General features: G+C 37.8%; 1 protein-coding gene across 3 annotated transcripts; it reads right to left on the bottom strand.

Moving 5' to 3' along the window:
- Nucleotides 1–34: 34 nt before the first annotated feature.
- Nucleotides 35–18,037, bottom strand: brdt (bromodomain, testis-specific). 3 transcript variants are annotated; one of them, XM_035950745.2, is made up of 20 exons: nucleotides 17,629–18,037; nucleotides 12,249–12,512; nucleotides 11,935–12,072; nucleotides 11,153–11,288; nucleotides 10,827–10,948; nucleotides 10,002–10,340; nucleotides 9,775–9,903; nucleotides 9,027–9,224; nucleotides 8,758–8,939; nucleotides 8,363–8,649; nucleotides 7,180–7,290; nucleotides 6,879–7,049; nucleotides 4,837–4,898; nucleotides 4,581–4,761; nucleotides 3,994–4,064; nucleotides 2,652–2,712; nucleotides 2,473–2,567; nucleotides 1,948–2,141; nucleotides 1,034–1,244; nucleotides 35–921 (listed from the first exon to the last, which is right to left on the bottom strand). In XM_035950745.2, the coding sequence occupies exons 2-20, from the start codon at nucleotides 12,432–12,434 to the stop codon at nucleotides 856–858; spliced, it is 2,940 nt and encodes a 979-aa protein (XP_035806638.2). In that variant the 5' UTR covers nucleotides 12,435–12,512; nucleotides 17,629–18,037; the 3' UTR covers nucleotides 35–855. The 3 variants fall into 3 exon arrangements, with proteins under 3 accessions (XP_035806638.2, XP_023131574.2, XP_035806639.2); XM_023275806.3 differs by having other exon boundaries at nucleotides 2,652–2,715; nucleotides 17,629–18,036; XM_035950746.2 differs by lacking the exons at nucleotides 6,879–7,049; nucleotides 7,180–7,290 and having other exon boundaries at nucleotides 2,652–2,715.
- Nucleotides 18,038–19,500: the final 1,463 nt, after the last annotated feature.

Raw genomic sequence — 19,500 nt, 5'->3', positions numbered from 1 at the left:
AAAGTTGCAATAATAAAGTGATGCAGACTTTAAGTGAAAATACCTTTATTATCTTGAGTTAAAAAAAAAAAGAAAAAAGAAAGAAATTCTTATTCATTTTAACTTATACAGACCGTAACATACAGAATATGCTGATAATGCCCCAAAACAACTTTGGAACAGCAAGAACTGCATGAACAACAAAGTGCAGAAGTCAGTGCATGTGCAGAAACACAATGAATTTTCAAGTAGTCAAGCAAATAAGTAACTGAGGTCAATCCCACTCTGGAAACTTCCGAAATGACCCACTCACCTTTGTTCAAAGGTTTCTTTTATGAAAGAATGTTTTCCAAAGAAAAAAGGATGCACGTATCTAACATTGGCATGTAAACCAGTGCTGTGTCTATATTTAGTGTATTTTTGAGAAAAGATTAACTGAAACATGGTGGTAACGATTCACTGAATGGAATAGCATGAAGACAAGAACTGAACACTGCACATTTCAAGACAACACGGTGACATTGTAACTGCAGTGGGTGGATGCATGAATTAGCTTCTCGTACGGAACTATCAACTGTGAAAGAACGCATCCACATTCGAAAAGTGCAGAAATACAAGAAGGAAATATTACATTCAGGTTTGTTTTTATGATAGTGCTTCACCCCAATCATTCCAAATTCAAGAGTGCAATAGTGCAAACATTTATCAAATGGTAATTCGTATTTTATTTACTGCTTTTTTCCCCCTCACAATTAAACATTCATTGTATTGTTTTGTTGTAGAGCAAACATAAGGTTGTTTTGTGCTCAGAACAGCTCAGGCTGTTCATAGAGATGTCAAGCAGGAGTCACTGTCCTGATACATCTCAGTTGACTTTTAGTCCAGGTTAAGCTCAAACGTAGTCATGATGTCCCGCTGCATAGTCATGTCAATACCACACATCTATATAAAGAGAAACAAACCACAGAACAGTTGTTTAAATGCCATTTACATTATTACCTGAACAAATGATGGAAGTTTTTTTTTTAACTAAAACATAGTCAGAGGTACTTACAGCCTCTCGCCTGCGACGTTCTTGCTCCCTTTTGCGGGCCATCTCTCTTTCCCTGTCCACAGGGAACTGTGTGGTTGGAGGTTGATTTTCATTTGGAGACTTTTGCTGTTCGATATGTTTGGGAGCATCAGAGGCAGCTTCTGTGCAAACCCCCTCAGGATCTTCTTTAACGGGCTGCAGATTTTGTTCTACTTTATACAGGCTGGGTTGGCTAGAAGGAGAATGTACTTGTTACCTGGAGGTTGCCCTCTTTAAATCATCTTGGGCTGCACAATACTGGACATAACTGACATTGTTTATCTGATATTTTTCACCAGATGACTTGAATAACTCTATGTGATGAGAAATAATTATTTTAAAAAGATTACGGTGACTTTGATAAGCATAGAAAATGTAAAAATATATTTTTAAAATGCTAAAACATGACTTAATTGTCAAAAAGTCTGGAACTGTTCTCATATAGTATAACACAGGTAAAGGCATCCAGAACAGGTTTTGGGATTAAGGTCTGGCTTTGCGCTTATTATACAGAGCTTTGCAATGCTGATTTAAATGGTCAACACAGCAACAATTGCAAGATGCTGATGACAGAGTACCTGTTTTTGATCAACATCATCATTTTTGTAGCCAAAATATTTCCATACTACTGACTATGCGCATATTGAGATGTTGATGCAGAAGTGATACATCGTGCAGCCCTAAAATCAACTATAAAGCTTTGAGAAAGAGATACTACTTTATCTTATTAGCATCTCAAAACTTTAATTATGCTGAACAATGTAGCTTTTCATCCTTTTAAACTGAGTCTAAGAGCAGAAATTTCAACCTGGAAATGTATTTCATGTACTGTATGTCAGTAATGGTATTTAAATTCAGTCACATATTTCATGCAGTTACTGTTTCTGTGCAAACACCTGCTCTTTTCAGGAGTCTCCCTCTCCTTGTTCTCATCCGTTGGTCTCTTCTTCAGTGCCTTTTCACGTTCTTCCTTTTTTATGGCAGCCTTACAGAACTGCTGGAAGCTCTCTTTTGAAGACTTGATTGCAGCTGGGGTGACTGACTGCCTCACCAGTCTCGCCCAAGACTCTACGTTTTTCAGCACGATGTCCTAAGCAAGAAAAATCATAGCGTTTATTTGCAGTTCATTTTAAAAGTTGTGGGTGCTTGTTGGTACCAGTGAGAATAAATTTTAAAGCTGCATTAACTCATGCTGGCACACTAAAGGGCAGAAAAACATAGTTATATAAAATCCTACTTTGATAATTTCATTTTTTTTGCATTGATAAAATAATACATGCAGCATTTCTAATGAAACAGGACAAGTAAAAATTATCATAACTATTTTTTCTTGATATTTAGATTTTTAAAACTTATAAACAAGCCCCCTAATTGAGTTTAATAGTTTTGTGGAATAGTAAATTGAGTTAAACATTTCCAACCTTTTTGGGAATTTGTGGTTTTTCCTCTTCAGCAGTACAGGTGGAAGGCACATTGGTGACTTGACTGTCAGTTAAATCCTCAGGGCCTCTGAAATCTGACAAAATCAGTTTATAAACAAGTGCTTCATGAAAGAATTATTAATATAACATGTCAAAGTACATGTTTTTAGGTGACTTACTGGGCTTTGGCTCATCTTTGGACAGCAGTGGACTGTCTTTGAGAGGGGACAGCACTGGACACTGCTGAATGGTAAGATTTAAATTTAAAATCTTGCAATTCTTAAAGCTTAATGACAATTCAGCTTTAATTTAAAATAGTCCAAGCAAACAGAAACACTATTTATATGAATACTATACAAAAAGAAATTATTTAGACATCGTTAATACTCGCAACTGATTTGACAACTGATGGACTGGTGGTGGTAAATGAGAGACTTTTACTACTTATCAAGAAACCCAGGCTAATCATTCACACTCCGAAGGAACATTAACTTTCTGAACTCCAAAACCCAATAAAATTTGCCAAAAACAAACCATTTCAAACAATTCAGCGTTCCTCTGTGTAACTGTGAAGCCATTAGTGACTCAGCAATGACCAATCATCACGACAAAACTTCAGGGACTTTTCTTTTTAATTTCAGGCTGTGCTTACATATGGCAGATTGGAGATGAGTATGGAAACTAATTACACATGTGGGTAGTAGAATATGAGCTGCACAGCAGCTTGGTTAGCACTGTTGCCTAACAGCTACAAGATCCCAGGTTTGCGTCCCGGCCTGGGCCTGGGATCTCTCTGTGTGGAGTTTGCATGTTCTCCCTGTGCATGTGTGGGTTTTCACTGGGCTCTCTGGATTCTTCCCACAGTCCTAAAACATGCTGAGGTTAATTGGTAACTCTAAATTGTCTGTAGGTGTGAAAGTGATTGTGCTTGTTTGTCTCTATGTGTAGTCCTGTGCTAGACTGGTGATTGGTATAGGGCTTCCCCTGCCTTCGCCCTAAGTCAGCTGAGACAGACTCCAGCCCCCCACGACGCTAATGAGGAGTAAGCGGTCTATAGATAATGGATGGATGCTAGTAAAATGTGTTTAGGATGACAGAAAACCATTTTTTCCCCAGTATTGCTAACACCTGTGGGCCGATTTATAACATGTTGATTGCAGTTTTATTTTTTCAATTTTTGTAAAATAAATAAGAAAAGCAACTCAGTTTAAGTTTTGTTGTGTTTATGATTTATGGCATTGAAACTGTTACACTGCACAGAAGACATTTTTGATTTCTCTCCTTGTAGAAATGATTGTGCTGTTTCAATAGAGGTGACAGCCTTGCAGTGAAAAAATTTGTCCAAAATGAGAAAAAAAAAAGAAATGACAGTACACCCAAAAACTTCTCATAGTTCAGAGGGGTAACGGGCCCAGTTGGAGGCCATATACTGTAATGAGATTTGTGAAGTCTGTACAAGAAATGCTGTTTTTGAAACAAGCTGACACTGTCTGTGTAATTTTGCCGTTTCATCAAAAGTACCTCAAATCTGGCAGCAGCCCAATCCGGTGAGATTCCAGGAGATGCCATGGGAGATAAAAGGGCAGACAAATCTGTCAAACAGTAAAAGACAGGAATTGATGTTCTTGCCTCACTATATGAGAAGCAAGGAGTTTCTGTACATTTATATTAACATGGAGTACAATAAAGCCGACTAAAGGCAACAAGAAGCAGCTTGAGAGTCAGTGGATGTTATTGCATTAGGTATTGCATTAAGTTATGTGGCTCTACTGGCAGTACTGAGCAATACGGAATCTGGTGGAGAGAGTTTGATAAAGAGACTGACAAAGACTGACAAAAACTGATCTGACGGGTTCCGGGGATATACAGCTGCTGGTCTAAGAACAAAACACTTGACTAAAGCTACATTTGAACTGTCTCAAAGGTCTCAATTCACCATCATAGAAAAATATACAAAAATTCAAGGAAAAGCACAGGTGACTCGTGGCAAGATTTAGTCACTTCCATTTTCCTGATCCTGTAAATTGCTTCAAGTAAATAATGTGTACTCTTTGAAGCAAATCTTTATTCATTCTCAGATGGGATCTAAACAACAGAGTAAGTATTACCTGGAGGTGATAAAGTCGGCTCATCACAGGTCTGGTCTGCATTGCAGTGTGTTGGTTGGTCATTGTTCTCTGCTACCAAAGACTGAATAGGAGGAGGAGGCCGACAAATCTTGACGGAGCAGTTTGTCAAATCTTTGTTTGCTGACATCTGCTTTTTAACTGCAGCATGTGCCATGTTTGCCTTGAAGAGAAAAGAAATTCTTACTTTTCAGTCAAACACACTAGTTTGCAGTAAGCATGTCATCAATCTACTTACCTTTTTATTAGTCTTTTGGCAAGCATCTTTGGATTTAGATTTCCGCTTCTTAGTTTTTGGCACTGAAAAACATGCATATTAATATTTCACAGCCAATAGACTGAATGATCAGACCTTCATCCTCAGAACTGTTTATTTCAAATATTAAATATTTCAGATTTTCTGTTTTCTGTCTAAGGGGTGATATGTGACAAGAAAATTCTGTGTATTGCAGTATCCCTTAAAAAGACCACCATGCAGTTTGTAATGATTAGCTGTTTACAGAAGAACCCCAAATCATATTTTCTGATTATTAAACAGATACATTACTATGAAGTGAACGTCTAAGTGTGCCCCTGCAGACCAATATTTTTGGGAATGCAGTTTGCCATATAGCATTCTGAAATAGATGTATCAAGTGTTCATTTGTCTTCAGCCTCCTAACCACCTAAACCTCAAGACTGTTCGCAGGTTTGAAAGACATGTAATCTTCCAAAAAAAAAATTATACTAAAATGACAAAATCACAACATTTATCAGAGAAACTGTATAAACACAAAGAACTGTTGGATTTTCAACTTCTTGATTGTCCTTGAACTAATCATTTGTGATCTGACGTCCCGAGAAAATTTTACCACAGCTAGGTTTAAAGTGATATGTCATCAAAATCCCTTAACTGGACATGTTTCTTTTTAAAAAATTGCCAAAATTAAACTGCTTACACCAGATTGTGCCAAAAACTAAAAATGTGGTGCTCTTTGGTGCAACTGACAACAATCGACCAGTAGTTACTCAGCTGACAAAAATTCAGAAACTTTTAGGCTGAAATGGGCTAAACTATAGTCTGTGTTTACACAGAGCAAAGGAGGAGACAAGCTTGGAAACATATTAAAAAGGTAATAAAAGGTATGTAGTGTGTAGAGCAATTATATTAAAAAAATAAACAAAAAAAACCTCATGTTTTCTTTTATTTATGACATTAAATATGTAGCATAAGGCACAGAATTTATTTTTAATTCTCTCTACTTCTAGCCATGACTGTACTGTTTCTATAAAGGTGCAGGACCTTATATTGCAGTTACAAATGAGCCCACAGTGACTAAAAATGTGACAGGAGCAATTAATTGCCTACTTGGGGTTCAGAGGGTTAACTTTGGAAAAGGCACAGAAACTACTAGGTGACAACCTCGAGAAGCTGGTTGAAATATTACTTTTTTGAATAATATTATTTGCAAAACTGTCATCAAAGCAAACAATGGCTCATTTGAGGAATCTAAAATGTGAAAAAATTTTTAAAACTTCTTTGTTCACTACAAAACTCCATAATTCCCATGTCTTAAGTCATGTTTTACACTGTAGAAAATGGTTAGAAAAAAAGGAAAATAAAGAAAAACCCTTGATTGAGTAGGTGTGTCCAGATGTTTGGCTGGTAATTCATAATGTAGGCCTTCCAATATGTGTAGCAAAATGAACAAACATAAAATCACCATTGACCCTCCACCACTGTCTGGTACAAAGACAGAACACTACCTCATTTGACCCATATCCTACATGCTTCATGTGATAAACATCAAATTTATCTTGAACCATATTCAAACATTTGGGCATAGATATTTGTCAGTACAGGCTACATTTTTTTGATCTTACCATCTGAAACTTTATTGTTTTATTAAGATTCCTGCAAAATGTGAATACACGGTTAATTTACTATATATTTTTTCTCGAGATGGGAAAAATATAGGGATATTGATTAAGTTTACAGTTTTGCCTTTACATTATTATATTGTTTTATTTTTTGCGCTCCACCAACTGCTCTTTCAGATTTTACCACAGCAGTTTTAGATGTCCCTGGCATGGACGTGTGTACCTCTTACAAGTAGACAGATTATAAAAAATGTATGTGAAATAAACACAAAGAGCAAACAACTCATGAATGCTTAAAAACATAAAACTATTTAATATTTACTGTGCAACCAAAGGGAAAAAGCAACCAAAAACCACCCAAGTGAGGAAGAAGGTTAAAGAAAAGCAAATGTTAGGGGGAAGCTGAGGAGGGCAGCTAACCTGATTCAGAGGCACTGCTATCAGAAGTGCTAGTATGACTACAACTACTACTGCTGCTGCTGCTGGTGGTGGTGGTGGTGGTGGTGGTGGTGCTGCTGCCAGAGCTGCAGGATGAGAAGCTGCTGCTGCTATCGCTGGGGCGTGATAGGCAGCTGAGGTCAGGAGAGGCCACTTTGATCCAAAAAAAAAAAAAAAAAAAAAAAAAAAAAAAAAAGATATTGTAGATATATTTTTTCCACACAGCTCCATATTTGGAAGTACACTTGTGACAATTATACCGTCAATCAAACTCAATTCTTACCTAATGGCTTTTTATTCCTAATTACGTGCTGTTCTTTGCTTACAGACGGAGTTTTCCTATGATCCTTTAGATTCCCAGTCTGCATTCCTCCTGTGGGTTCCAGTTTTGTTTCTGAGGAGCAGGAGAGAGAATACCTGTACAATCCTATTGTGAACAGAAGCTTTAAAGGTCTTATACCTTTAAAGCTTTAAAGGTACAAACACTGGGGTGATTGAGCCTTTTCAGTCGCTGGGCCCAGACTTTGGAACAAACTGCCCCCTGACATGCACACCATCAATGACTTTGGCCTTTTGAAAGCCCAGCTCAAAGCGCTTTTTTCAGACTGGCTTCTAATACTCACTAATGTGGTGACATTTTATCTTTTTTTTATTTGATTTTATTTTCTTGACATATGTTCTATTGTTGCTTTCTTTTAATTTGCTTTAATTCTAATTTTACTGCTTGATTTTAACTGGAAAGCACTTTGGTCACCTTGAGTGCTGTTAAGTGCTCTATAAATAATTTTCAGTTCAAAATACCACAAAGATGGTTAATTTAACCATGACTGGTTTAAGCCCCATTCTAAACAGGCAGTTTTAGTGTTTGCAGCTTGAAATGCAGCTAAGCTGTTGCTATTCCTACCCCCTTGTGAAGAAGACTATCAGGAGAGAAGTACACTGATGGAAATGCTGGCCGAGTTCTGGCTCCACTGACGAACAACAAGCATGAACAAAAAACATGCCTAAAAGCCTGTGAAAACACAGCAGCCCACCCAGTCCTTGTATATTGGTTTCAATTTGTTCTTTAAATTTTCACCATCTCTGATTGACCCTAAGATATAAAATTTCCATGGAGTTCTGACCTGCGGAAAGCTAATGGTAACATTGGACACATGCAAAGTCATGTAACGTGCCAAAACTACAGATTTTCCTATTGCTGTAGGGACATTGCCATCAAAAATAAAAGTAATCCACTGAGTCTTCAGTTCCTCAGATGTTGGTAGTACCTGAAGATGTTTGTGATCATTCCTGCAGTCATGGAACTATTATTTTCTACCTCCAAGTTTACAAAACATACACAACATAAATAAAACTAATGTTCCCTGTATGGAGCCATACTTTTAGCTGTACCTAATAAACGGGTGTATTTGCTGAGTGAGTAAAAGATTGAAAGGTTTAGGAAAGCAGGACTGAACTGCACTTACTTGTTTCGCTCTTGTTGTATTTCTTCAGACACACTGCAACAAACCTCTGCAGGGCTCTCAGTGTGGAAGACTTGAGCACTCCAAAGTCAACCTCAATCTCCTCAAGAGTGGAGTATCGCAGATAAGATTCTCTGGCGTGAATGATGTCCACCAACTTGCCCAGTTTGTCCCCAGGCAGCTTGTGGATGTCCAGCTTCAACTGCTTCTTCTCCTGGTAAGAAAATGGTGGCACCTTCTCCTCACAAGGTATGGGTTCTCCACAATTATACCTATCGCCATTGCCATTCCTCGACAGACACACCAAACACACAGTATTATGCTAAGCACATATTGATGCAGAATAAGTTGAACAATACTATGTGTAAAACAAACTATATTAGTTGAGGCTCACTTACAAAGAGGAGCTCTTGCTGTTTGCAATTTTTTCTACAATAGATTTGTATTTCGAGGATTTACGCTTCAGTCGTGCAATATCCTTTTCTTTCAATCGTTTTTCCTTTTTCAACTTCTCTCTCCTCTTTGGTTTCATCAGAGGCTCTTGGCTAAGTCTCTTCAGCTGATCACTCATAACTTTCAACTGAAAAATCAGGGATTAGTAAGATGCACAGAAGCGAATAACTCCTCAAAATCCAGTCGAATTGTTACCAGTGTGTATAATACCAACCCGCTCCTCTAGATTGGCTAGCTGCATGGCCACCTCCTCTGATGGACTCTCTGCCTCTGAGGAGCTTTCACTGCCAGAACTTTCTGAGGTTGACAGACTTCCAACTCTGCTTCCTTTTCCCTTGTCAACGAGCTGATGAGATACCGAACAACCCTCCAATTCTTGGGGAACCTTCAGAAAACGGGCCTCAAAAACTTCCTATTGATATAGACACATGATGTTTTTAAAGTATTAATAGCAGGTAAAATATTTATTCTAATAATTAGGCTTAAGAATGGCCTTGATTAGTCTACTCTAATAAGGGGCATATAAAAGCAGTCTTAGTTTACCAGTAACAGTAATCCATTTTAACTCTGTGTTTTCGGGTGTGTCAGTTGGTACAAATAAAACATTAGAACCTATCCCTATTGCATATAAGTGCAAGCAAGTAAACAGCAGAGGCCACATTCACTTAGTGATATCACAATCACAGCACGTCTAGGCAGGCAAATAAAAACACCAAAGACACATAAAGTGTCACAGTTTTAGCAGAATTGTGCACGTGCACCACATAAAGTCCGCAAATGAGCAAACATGGATGTAGGTGATAAGTCTGCCCCTAAAGCATTATGCATTTTCATAAATTTTAAGTAAATGCACCACAAGATAAACAATGAATATGAACAGAATTTTGCATACAAAAAGTCCCCATTGTAGCTTTAAATATTACCGTACTACTTTAACAAAATAATAAATAAATAAGAATTACCTGCAACTTTCTTGCCATGTAAACCACTTCATTTGAAGGTGGATTGTATTTGTAACAGTTGGAGAACATCAGTCGGACATCAGCAGCAAATTCTTTTGCATTTATATACTCTCCGTAATTAATTTTTTTCTGAGGAGAGAATATTGTTTAAGGAAAACTGATCTGACTTAAAAAAAACAACAACAATCTTATATGCTCTGAATAAATGGCATCATGAGTCATTATACCTTGATGGTGCTCAGGTCCATAGGTTGTTTTATGATGTCATGGTAGTCGTGCAAGCCCAAAGTAACCGCATCAACTGGTGTATAAAAGGGCCACGCATATGCATAGTGCCTCTTTGAGAGCATCTCCTTCAGGATATCATTGCAGAACTTGAGCTGCTCAGACAGTCTGGCTCGGTTGCCCTCAAAGACAGGCAAGTCTTTCTTAGGAGGTTTGATGGGCCTTCCACTGCCTCTACGGGCCAACAATGTACAAGGTGCTGAATGCTGCTCAGTAGGTGAAGCCTCACTGTTGGTGGTGTGGTTTGCTGTGTCTGCTTTCCTCTTAAAAGCCATTTTAATCTGAATATTTAGAAAGCAGGTCAAAGAAATAATATTTAAAGCTAGGTTCGGGGCACAAACACAGGCTATGAAACTGGTAATTTGATTTAACTTTAATTTTCCCAAATTCCTATGAATGATTCAGGTTTGTTACATATGATCATTTTTACTAATTTCTTGCAGCAGTTGAAATCTATCTTCCAGGACAAAACTGTTTTTGTAAGGCAATATGAAGTCACTGTTTGATGTCCTCAATCAGACCATCACAGAATGAGCTACTCCTACATCTGACTTAAGCCCCCTTAAGACATGCACTCCCTTCTGTTAATTCGGTGCCATCTGAATGCATCAGCTTCATGTCTGAAAGAACCCCCTGGTAACTTTTCTGTCAAAGTTGTGAAAGCAATCTTACTAGGTTGGACTTAATAACATCTACGTATCACTCAAAACACGGCATTTAAATTCAGTAAGCCATACAAAATGCTTGCAGACCACTTAAATGCTTACTGCTGCATCAGATTGTACAGAGAGCTGGAGAGGTGGGTTGAATGGAGGCGCAGCAAGAGGAATGACTGTCACTGTCTGCTGCAGAACAACTTCTGACATGAGGGGTTGCTGCTTGAATGCACCTACAATTTAAATGGTAAATCAGTGCATTGCAGTTCCAAACACAAAACTGAATGTTTCTGTTCTAACATGGCATTGTTTGTGGGTGCTCAAAGTAATAATTTTGCATTAAAATTATTTTACAGAAATTAGATGACAGGGCCAAGTACATAAAAAAAACAAGAATACTTAAGTTTATCTTACAAAATAAATTTTGAGCACTGTACCTGCATTTGTCTTTTTCCCTTTCACTGGTTCCTTTGTAGTGACTGCTGTGATGGACTCTTCCTTAGGCATTTTTAACAATTTCTGCGAAAAAACCTTTTCGAGGGCCTGTGCCATAAAAACAATGTCATCTCCAGGCTGTAGGGAAAAAGGGAATTAATGAAAATAAACTTAAAGCCCTCATTGTACTCTTTAGAGTCTGACAGATACTGGATTTTTTGGGGCTAATGCTGATTTTAGGGAGGAATAAATTCTGCTATCGATATATCAGCTGATATTGTTTAAAGTTAAATGGAAAAAGGAAAAACGATGGGGTCATTGCTTAGTAACATTTCAGTAATGTATTTCACAAACTAGTTAGCAAGTTATCATGGCAACAGTGCTTGACTCCACACCACCATTTGTTCAGCTGTGATATGTATTTTGCTGCATGTGCTGCAAATAGTGTTGAGAGGACTGTAAAGAGTGGAACGGGAGCTGCTCTGGTGGACAGAGTATGTGATGCAGCTTCTAAATTACCTCATCTTTTTCTGTATCATGTTCTGCAAACAAAGTTTTTATATCAGCATTTATGTGGTCCGATATACGCGGATATGAAAACTTTATTTACAAACATACACTGATATATCCGTGATAGACCAATATCAGCCGATACTATATATAATATAATGCCAGTCAATATATCAGTTGGGCTCTCCTACTGTAGCAGTGGTCTGAAATTAATTTTGCAGTTTTGTGGATATGCCAGTGTGTTATACAGACACCAGAAATAGTATTCTCTTACCCGATTGTACACATAGCAGTTGGTGAACATAGTGTTGACGTCTTGTATACATTCAGTTGCTTGCCAGTAATATTTGTTCTGAAGACGCTTCTTAATAGTGCCCAGATCCATAGGATTTGTGATAATTGTATAATAGTCCTGAAAGACAACAAAGAGACTGGCTTAAATACAAGTCTTTCTGTCCCACATGAAACTAATCCAACAAAACAAGTGCTTGATGCAGTTCATTTTAGGTTCAAACACCAAAAAAACTCATGACTGTGTCACATTTGAGAGCCAGACTACGATGTTACAACTACAGTTGTGATACTTACTGGGAGATGCAGTGCCACTGCATCAACTGGCTGAAGAAAAGGCCACGAATACTGATGGCTTAATAAAGCTTTGATCACCACGTTCTCCAGATACTGTAGCTGATTGGTCACACGTCCAGGCCTCGTGGGATTTATGACCTCTGGGGGAGGCGGATTTCCACCCACAGTGACTTTCACGTCAGACATTGTATGCTTCAAAGGTCATGAAGGGGGAAACCGGCTGGAGTATGCTTTGCTGCAACTTCGAGCTCATCACACGTTTTCCTGAATGAGGAGTGAAGAGTAGTTTCCAGTGCTTCAGTAAAAACATTAAATGAATGACATTGTTGAAGAAAAACAGCAACTACTTTACTACATCAGTACTGAAACTTAATCTGTGTATATGATATCCTTACAAATAAAAACAGTTATGATCAATTTGACTGTTATGGCATTCAGATTCTTGCAACAACATTTAATCTTCAACATGATATATATATATATATATATATATATATATATATATATATATATATATATAGTGGCAACAAAAAGCTTTAAATGGTAAGTCTAAAAATACTATTTTTTTATATGAAGAAAACCCCATGAAAAAACTTTTTGTTGTCATGCTAGGTGTCTGTATAAAGCCAGCAAATCTGAAAGTTCTTCAGAGACAAAAATAGCTAAAACAAGGAACCTAATGCAGGAAAGATAGACTCTCAGCCAGAAAGGGTACAGCTGCCGCTAGACAGCCAGGACCTGCAGATGCAGTCCTTCAGCAGTTGGATACACTCTGCAGAAATACAGATGAACCAGCAGCTTGGAAGACAAACCAAGATCTGGGCGTCCAAGGGTTTCTTCAGCAACAAATGATTGCATCCTTATCCGCATGTGCAGCGAAAACTGCCGAATGACATCACAGGAGCTTCAGCAGCAGTGGTCAAACCAAACTGGTGTCCAGTGTTCCACCTGCACTGTACGTGGCTGACTTTTAGCTTAAGGTCTCACAAGGCTGTCAAGAAGCTCCTGGTCAATGAGGGACAGAGGTTAGCCCGGCATCATTGGGCCCAAGCACACAAGAACTGGACAGCCAGGAAGTGGAAGATGATTCTGTGGTCAGATGAGTCCAGTTTCCAGCTTTATCTTCCTCCTGCTAATGTGTGGGTATACAGAAGGCCAGGAGAAGCATTATCTCCAGCAGGTGCAGCACCTACTGTCAAGCATGGTGGAGGCAGTATCATGGTTTGGGGATGCATGAGTGCTGCTGGTGTTGGTCATCTCACTGTCTGTGATGACACACTGAACTTTACCAAGTATTGTGCCATTCCTGAAACCCACATGTTCCCTTCTACACGTGCACTGTTCAGTCGAGGTCAAAACTGGATGTTTCAACAAGATGATGCCTCTTGAACACATCCAGGGCCAGTAGAACTTAAATGCAGGAGCACAGACAGTATCCAGGTCTGAGAGTGGCCAGCGCAATCCCCGGACATGAGCCTCATTGAATATCTATGGTGGATTATCAAAAGATCTGTTTCAAACCAAATAATTTAGAAGAATTAAACACAGTAATTCAAGAAGAATGGGACAGGATTACCCCTCAGCAGTTTGAATGGCTTGTGGACAACATGCCAGCCAGAATTAGAGCTCTACTGCGTGTTAATGGCAGGACTACTACATATTGACTTGATGATGTGATGGTTTATTTTTGTTCAGTTTTGACCCCATTCTGTTATGTTGACTTTGATACCAACAATGTTGAGAACTGACATATTGAAATTGTCAAGAATTTAGTTTTTCTTATAAACTAAAAAATGTGTGTTTAATGCAGCCACGCCTTTTGAAACACAAAAAGGCTTTTCCACAAATATTTCATGATATTTGAGATTGTGTAAAATTTTAAGATTGTCTGAAAACTTTTTTCCACCACTGTATATGTATAATCAGTCATTTAATCAGAATTAATGATTGTTTTCAAAAAAGCTTTCATCATGATAATATTTTCAACTCCTCTCAGTATACAACCAAATGAATCACAGAAAATCGCTGACTGTGTATCTAAAATGCAAGTTAAACTTCTCGCAACGCTCTTGAGAAGAGCAGATGGTCCAGAGAGGCTTTGCTGCTACTCACAGCTAGCAGTGCCACCTACAGCATTGCTTAGAAATTGTTCAAACGCACAGTTGTGCTCAGCAAGCCACTCATTACAGATACATACTTCCAACCAACTTAAAGCATTAAAAAATGTGAAGTTCTAAAAGAGCAACAGGTGAAACATCATTCATAACTAAGCTGCAGTTTGTCCCCAAAACACTGTGCTGCACTGTATATATGTAGGCAATACTAGAGGCGTTGTGTATCCATGTAAGATGGATCATAATACACTGCTGAAGAATGTTTTGTTTAGTACAACTAGCTGCATGAGAACAAATTTTCTAAATAGTGGTATAATAAAAAAAATTTCCTGCCTCTTAAAAATGAGCTTTAAAGCCAATGAAATAGCCCAAAACTTTATTTATGAAATCTGCTTAAGAGCAGCTAATTATATTAAAAGGCAAATTATCCAAAAGTCCAGGCAGATTAAAACTGTAAAAGTGCAGCTATAAATTCAATGAAGGTTAGTATTGAAAACTAAGGTGTCATTCTTCGATCCAGCAATCCCAACCCAAATAATTTACATTGCAAGTTCTGTTTATCTTATTTGTGTTTTATTTTTAGAGACTGAAAGAGACAGTATTTTATACATGAACATATCCAGCGAAGTTCAGCACATCTTATGTGTCCTTATGTTGGCTGCATGTAGGTACAAAATGCTGGTGAATTTCTAGTAACATATGACCCACACTTCAACTAAACGTCTCTTATGTTGCTTCCACAACGACCTTGTGATGGTTTGTCATTCTCTTTCAAGAAGATTGGGGGCCACAGGCTACTTGACATTCACATTCAATTTCTTGATTTCATTTGGAAAGCTGTACTCTAAAAAACAAGGCAATCTGTTGGAAAATACTAGAGTTGACACAATTCATTGAACTATAGTAAACTACTTGTTTTTAATAAGAATTATTTTTGAAGAATTTTGTAAAGAAATTTACCATAAGTGTGTGGCAATAGCTATTGTGAAATGCAGACTAAATGATAAATAAGTGAATTCAAAAAATTATCAGTAGATGATGCAAATAATAGCATGTTAAATACTTTAGAAAGTTTCAAGAAAAACAAGTAAAACGGTCTCCCTCCATCCCACTGTAAAAGCATAGCATTAGAATTTTGGTATCTGTCTGACAAACTCCACTGCAAAAGGCACAGGAGATGCAACAGTGTGCACATCTGCCATATGATATCCATGCCAAAATTATGAAAGCTTCAGTGGCATCTGTCCTGAAGCCTAGGCATTTATTCAAAGACCATAAGAAATCTGAATCTGTCCGATTGACTAGACATTCACATAATAATTATAATCACATTAAAAATCATAATAATAATGAGCTGACAAAACCTGGGGCCTGTTCCATAAAATCCACTAAGAAAAATGGGCATTAAAATCCAACACCTGACTGGCAATGCACTGAACAAATTAGTCAGGGCTAAAGCGGTTCCATAAAGGTCGATTCAAGGTCATGCAATTAAGCTAATTCCATCCAGGTTCAAAAGGTCAACATAATTGTATGCCCTCGCTAGTCTTAAGCAGCTCCAGAGGTCAACTATGGATCCAATCAATCCACAATGATAAGCAGCAGTGGTACAGAGAGAGCAGCGCTGTTTACAGCCACTGAGCAATGACTGCTATTCAAAACGTGAATAATTCCATGAATAACCAAAAAAGAAAACACACTGGCCATGAAAAGGAGAGTCAAAGACTGTAAAGAAACTACTGATTGATTAAATACAAATAGGAACTAAGTAAAAAAGCAATATAATATACTGATGAATAAATCCAGGGTACAGCTATAAGGGAGTAGGGGTGAACTAAGCTCTTTAATAAGACATGAGCTGGAAATTGCTAGATACACAGCAGGTAGCAGTGGCTACTTTTCATTTATTATTCATATTCATATTAATGAGAATAATGACAAATAAAAGCTCAATCAATTCGACTTTATGTCTGACAAAGCAAAAGTGGGAAAAAATGAGCTCCCACAAAGGTCATGGTACAGTTTGCCCACCTCAGGCATAAAACATTTAGTCAGTACGAAACTAAAACCTAGACATTAAAAAAGTATGTCACACACACAGTAAACACGTGTGCAACATATTTTATTAATATGTAGGTTATATATTCATACTTAGTGTGCAGACTGTACCATGACTTCTGTAGAGCTCACTTTTTCCACTTTTGCAAGTAGTATATATTGTGTGTGTGCGTGCTACAGGAACTTTGGTTTAGAAGCAACATGCTTATTTGGTAAACTTGCCTTCTTGAACAGGCCCATGGTATTATTTGTCGACATTTTACAAGCAAGGATCACCGTGGACAGCCATTAATGCAAACTCACTGTTGCCTGACTCGTTGCATTTCAACTCAACAGATTTCAGTCAAGTGATGTCGTTGTCCTAGTAACGATGCATGCCATATGGCAGTGAACCATCATTTTACCTGTCTGATTTTTTTTTTTTTTTTTTACAGCTATATGGTAATATAATAAAGAACTGTTTGTGATACCGCTATGCTGCATAGTAAGCTAATGACTACATCTGTCTATCCCAGTACTGATTCTAAGTTCGTTCGGATTAATTTGAAAACAAGTTTAAGGCTTCATATGGAACGTTTAAAACGTTAAGCGTCGTTTTGAACAGCATGGGTGGCTGCACGCTGCTTTGTTGACAAGTCAGGCCAGCATGTAAAACCATCAACACGCCCACCGGTTAGCTTTGCAGCTAGCTAACTTCCACGCTGCTGTGAGCATGAGTGAAAAATTCAACAGCGAGACGGTGACACAGTTAGGTGTCGGTGCTTCGCTTTGACATTTACCTTGCTATGAAATAATGCCAATACTAATCTAAGCTAGCCGTTTGCTATTGTAACTAGGTAACAATTCCAGAAATGCTGTAACTTTAGCTGCTAATTGGATAATAAACAAACGTCTTATTAGCTAAACCGTATTACTGCAAACATTAGTTCATGTTATCCTAAAGCATATATTTTATTGTATTTGTGCCCGAAATAACAAGTCTCGACAAATCCATTTTTACTTTACTCAAACATCAGCATAGCTAACGTAGCTAACGGCAACACCTAGGCTAGCGTCTTTCAAATTTAGTCGCTGAGCTGCATTTAGTTCAGGTCTTATTGCTAATTTATCAGCTTGCACAAATGTTTCCCGATCTGATAGAGTCACACCAGCTACCTCGGTTGACTTTTTTTGCAAACATACAGTTTTTTTTGCTGTGCTAACATTACCTTACGAGATATCACAGGCTGTTGCGTTCAACTCTTCAGTGGCAGACGTCTCTACGGCAACCACCTCAGATTTATACCCACTCTGCTCCTCGCTCCAGAATTGATTGGTCTAAACACTGTTTCCAACACTAACTGTGTTTTAGTCTGAAACTATTTCTTCCTCACGACAAATACAACCATCACCGTCTACTGCAGATTTGTAGCTAACTAGGGGTTTAAGCTTTAGGTAAAGATTTATCTTGGACTGTCTCGAACAAAACGGCAACTCGATGTCAAGGAAGAATCCCGAAACAGTATTATCAGATGAATACAGACTGATGAGTGCAAAACGTCTTGCAAATAATGCCACTCGCCTGTTCGTCCGCCTGCTAACAGCAGGCTGGGGTACCTAACAGGTAGTAGCCGTCTGACTGCTCACGGGGGAGCAGGAAGGGATAACTGGAATCGGGGCGGGGCGGGGCGGAGCGGTGGTTTCAGGGACTGAGCCAGAGGCGGAAAACGTGGTTTTGCTGAACAAATACAGCAACAAAACCAACCACGGAACGTGTCCTGCATTAACCATCTGGACCTCAAAACGCGCCGGCGGCCTTAAAACGCTTAACTTTTTTTTAAAGTAATCGCCCAAATGACACAATTTATTAGGATCAGAAACCATGAAATGAGAAAGAATCCGAAAAGTTTAATTCACCCAAGGTAAGTGAAGTACTCATCACATAACGTCTGTTTCATTAAAATCACTGTATTCTGCATGCCACAATTTAAAATTTCGGCAAAAATGATCCATTTGCTCTTTGCAGTTTTTATGAAAATCCAAAAATTCTGCCCTCCTTGGGACAACCGTGGATCTATTTGTATATCAGCTTTGATCAACAGTGACGTGACAAAAATTCTGTGACCTTTCGTTTGACCTGTAGGCTGTGTTTACACTGTAGAGAGAAGACATGCACAAAAACACATACAAAAAATAAATTATTAAATATTTGCATATAGAGCCCACATTTTGTCGGTATTAGTAACACATGTGTGCACCTGAAAAAAATGCTTTACATGTTTATTCCGTTTTTTTGCAATAAAAAAATAAGTTATGCAAAAAATCTTGTTCATGTCTTTTTTTCTTCTTAATTATTAAAAATGATTGTGATACTAGACAAAAGACAGTTATAACTTATCTCTACCTCTAACTATGGTTGTACTGTTTCTACACAGGGAGGTGCCGTGTTTTTTTTGCAGTGGAAAAGGAGCCCACAGTGACTAAAATTATGACAGGAGCACAAAAATAAAATGCCAGAAATTGCTGGGGGTTAAGAGAATTACAAAAATAAAAATAAAAATAAAAAAACTATGTGACTGTGGTAAAAAAAAGCATAGTGATTACAATTAGAAGTATTAAAAATGTATACTATATTTTTATTATCTAAAAACCATGTGAATTTTGCAATTCATATGAGATAAATTAAAAATGAAAGAATTTTACCTTAATATCTAGTGAGGTCTAATTCAGATAAAAACCTATCATACTTTCATGTAAACCTGGACATACTTGTTTTTTGATATACTGGATCTGATAATATCTAATACTGTATGGGGCCACAAGCGATCTTAGAAATACCCTTTGCTCCTTCAAGACTGTTGGAAAACCATTTCAGGTGACTCCCTCATGAAGCTCACTGAGAGAAGGCCGAGGGTTTGCAAAGCAGCAATCAAAGCAAAGGTTGACTTTTTTGAAGAATCTAAAATATAAAACATGTTTTGACTTATTTCACACTTTTTTGTTTACTACATAATTCCATATGTGTTCATTCATAGTTTTGATGCCTTCAGTAAGAATCTACAATGTAAATAGTCATGAAAATTAAGAAAAAAAACATTAAA

The sequence above is a fragment of the Amphiprion ocellaris genome, chromosome 2 (genome assembly GCF_022539595.1).
Source record: "Amphiprion ocellaris isolate individual 3 ecotype Okinawa chromosome 2, ASM2253959v1, whole genome shotgun sequence".
NCBI lineage: Eukaryota > Metazoa > Chordata > Actinopteri > Pomacentridae > Amphiprion > Amphiprion ocellaris.
Note: the sequence above shows the minus strand (reverse complement) of the source record. Positions and strands in the feature narration are given on the sequence as shown.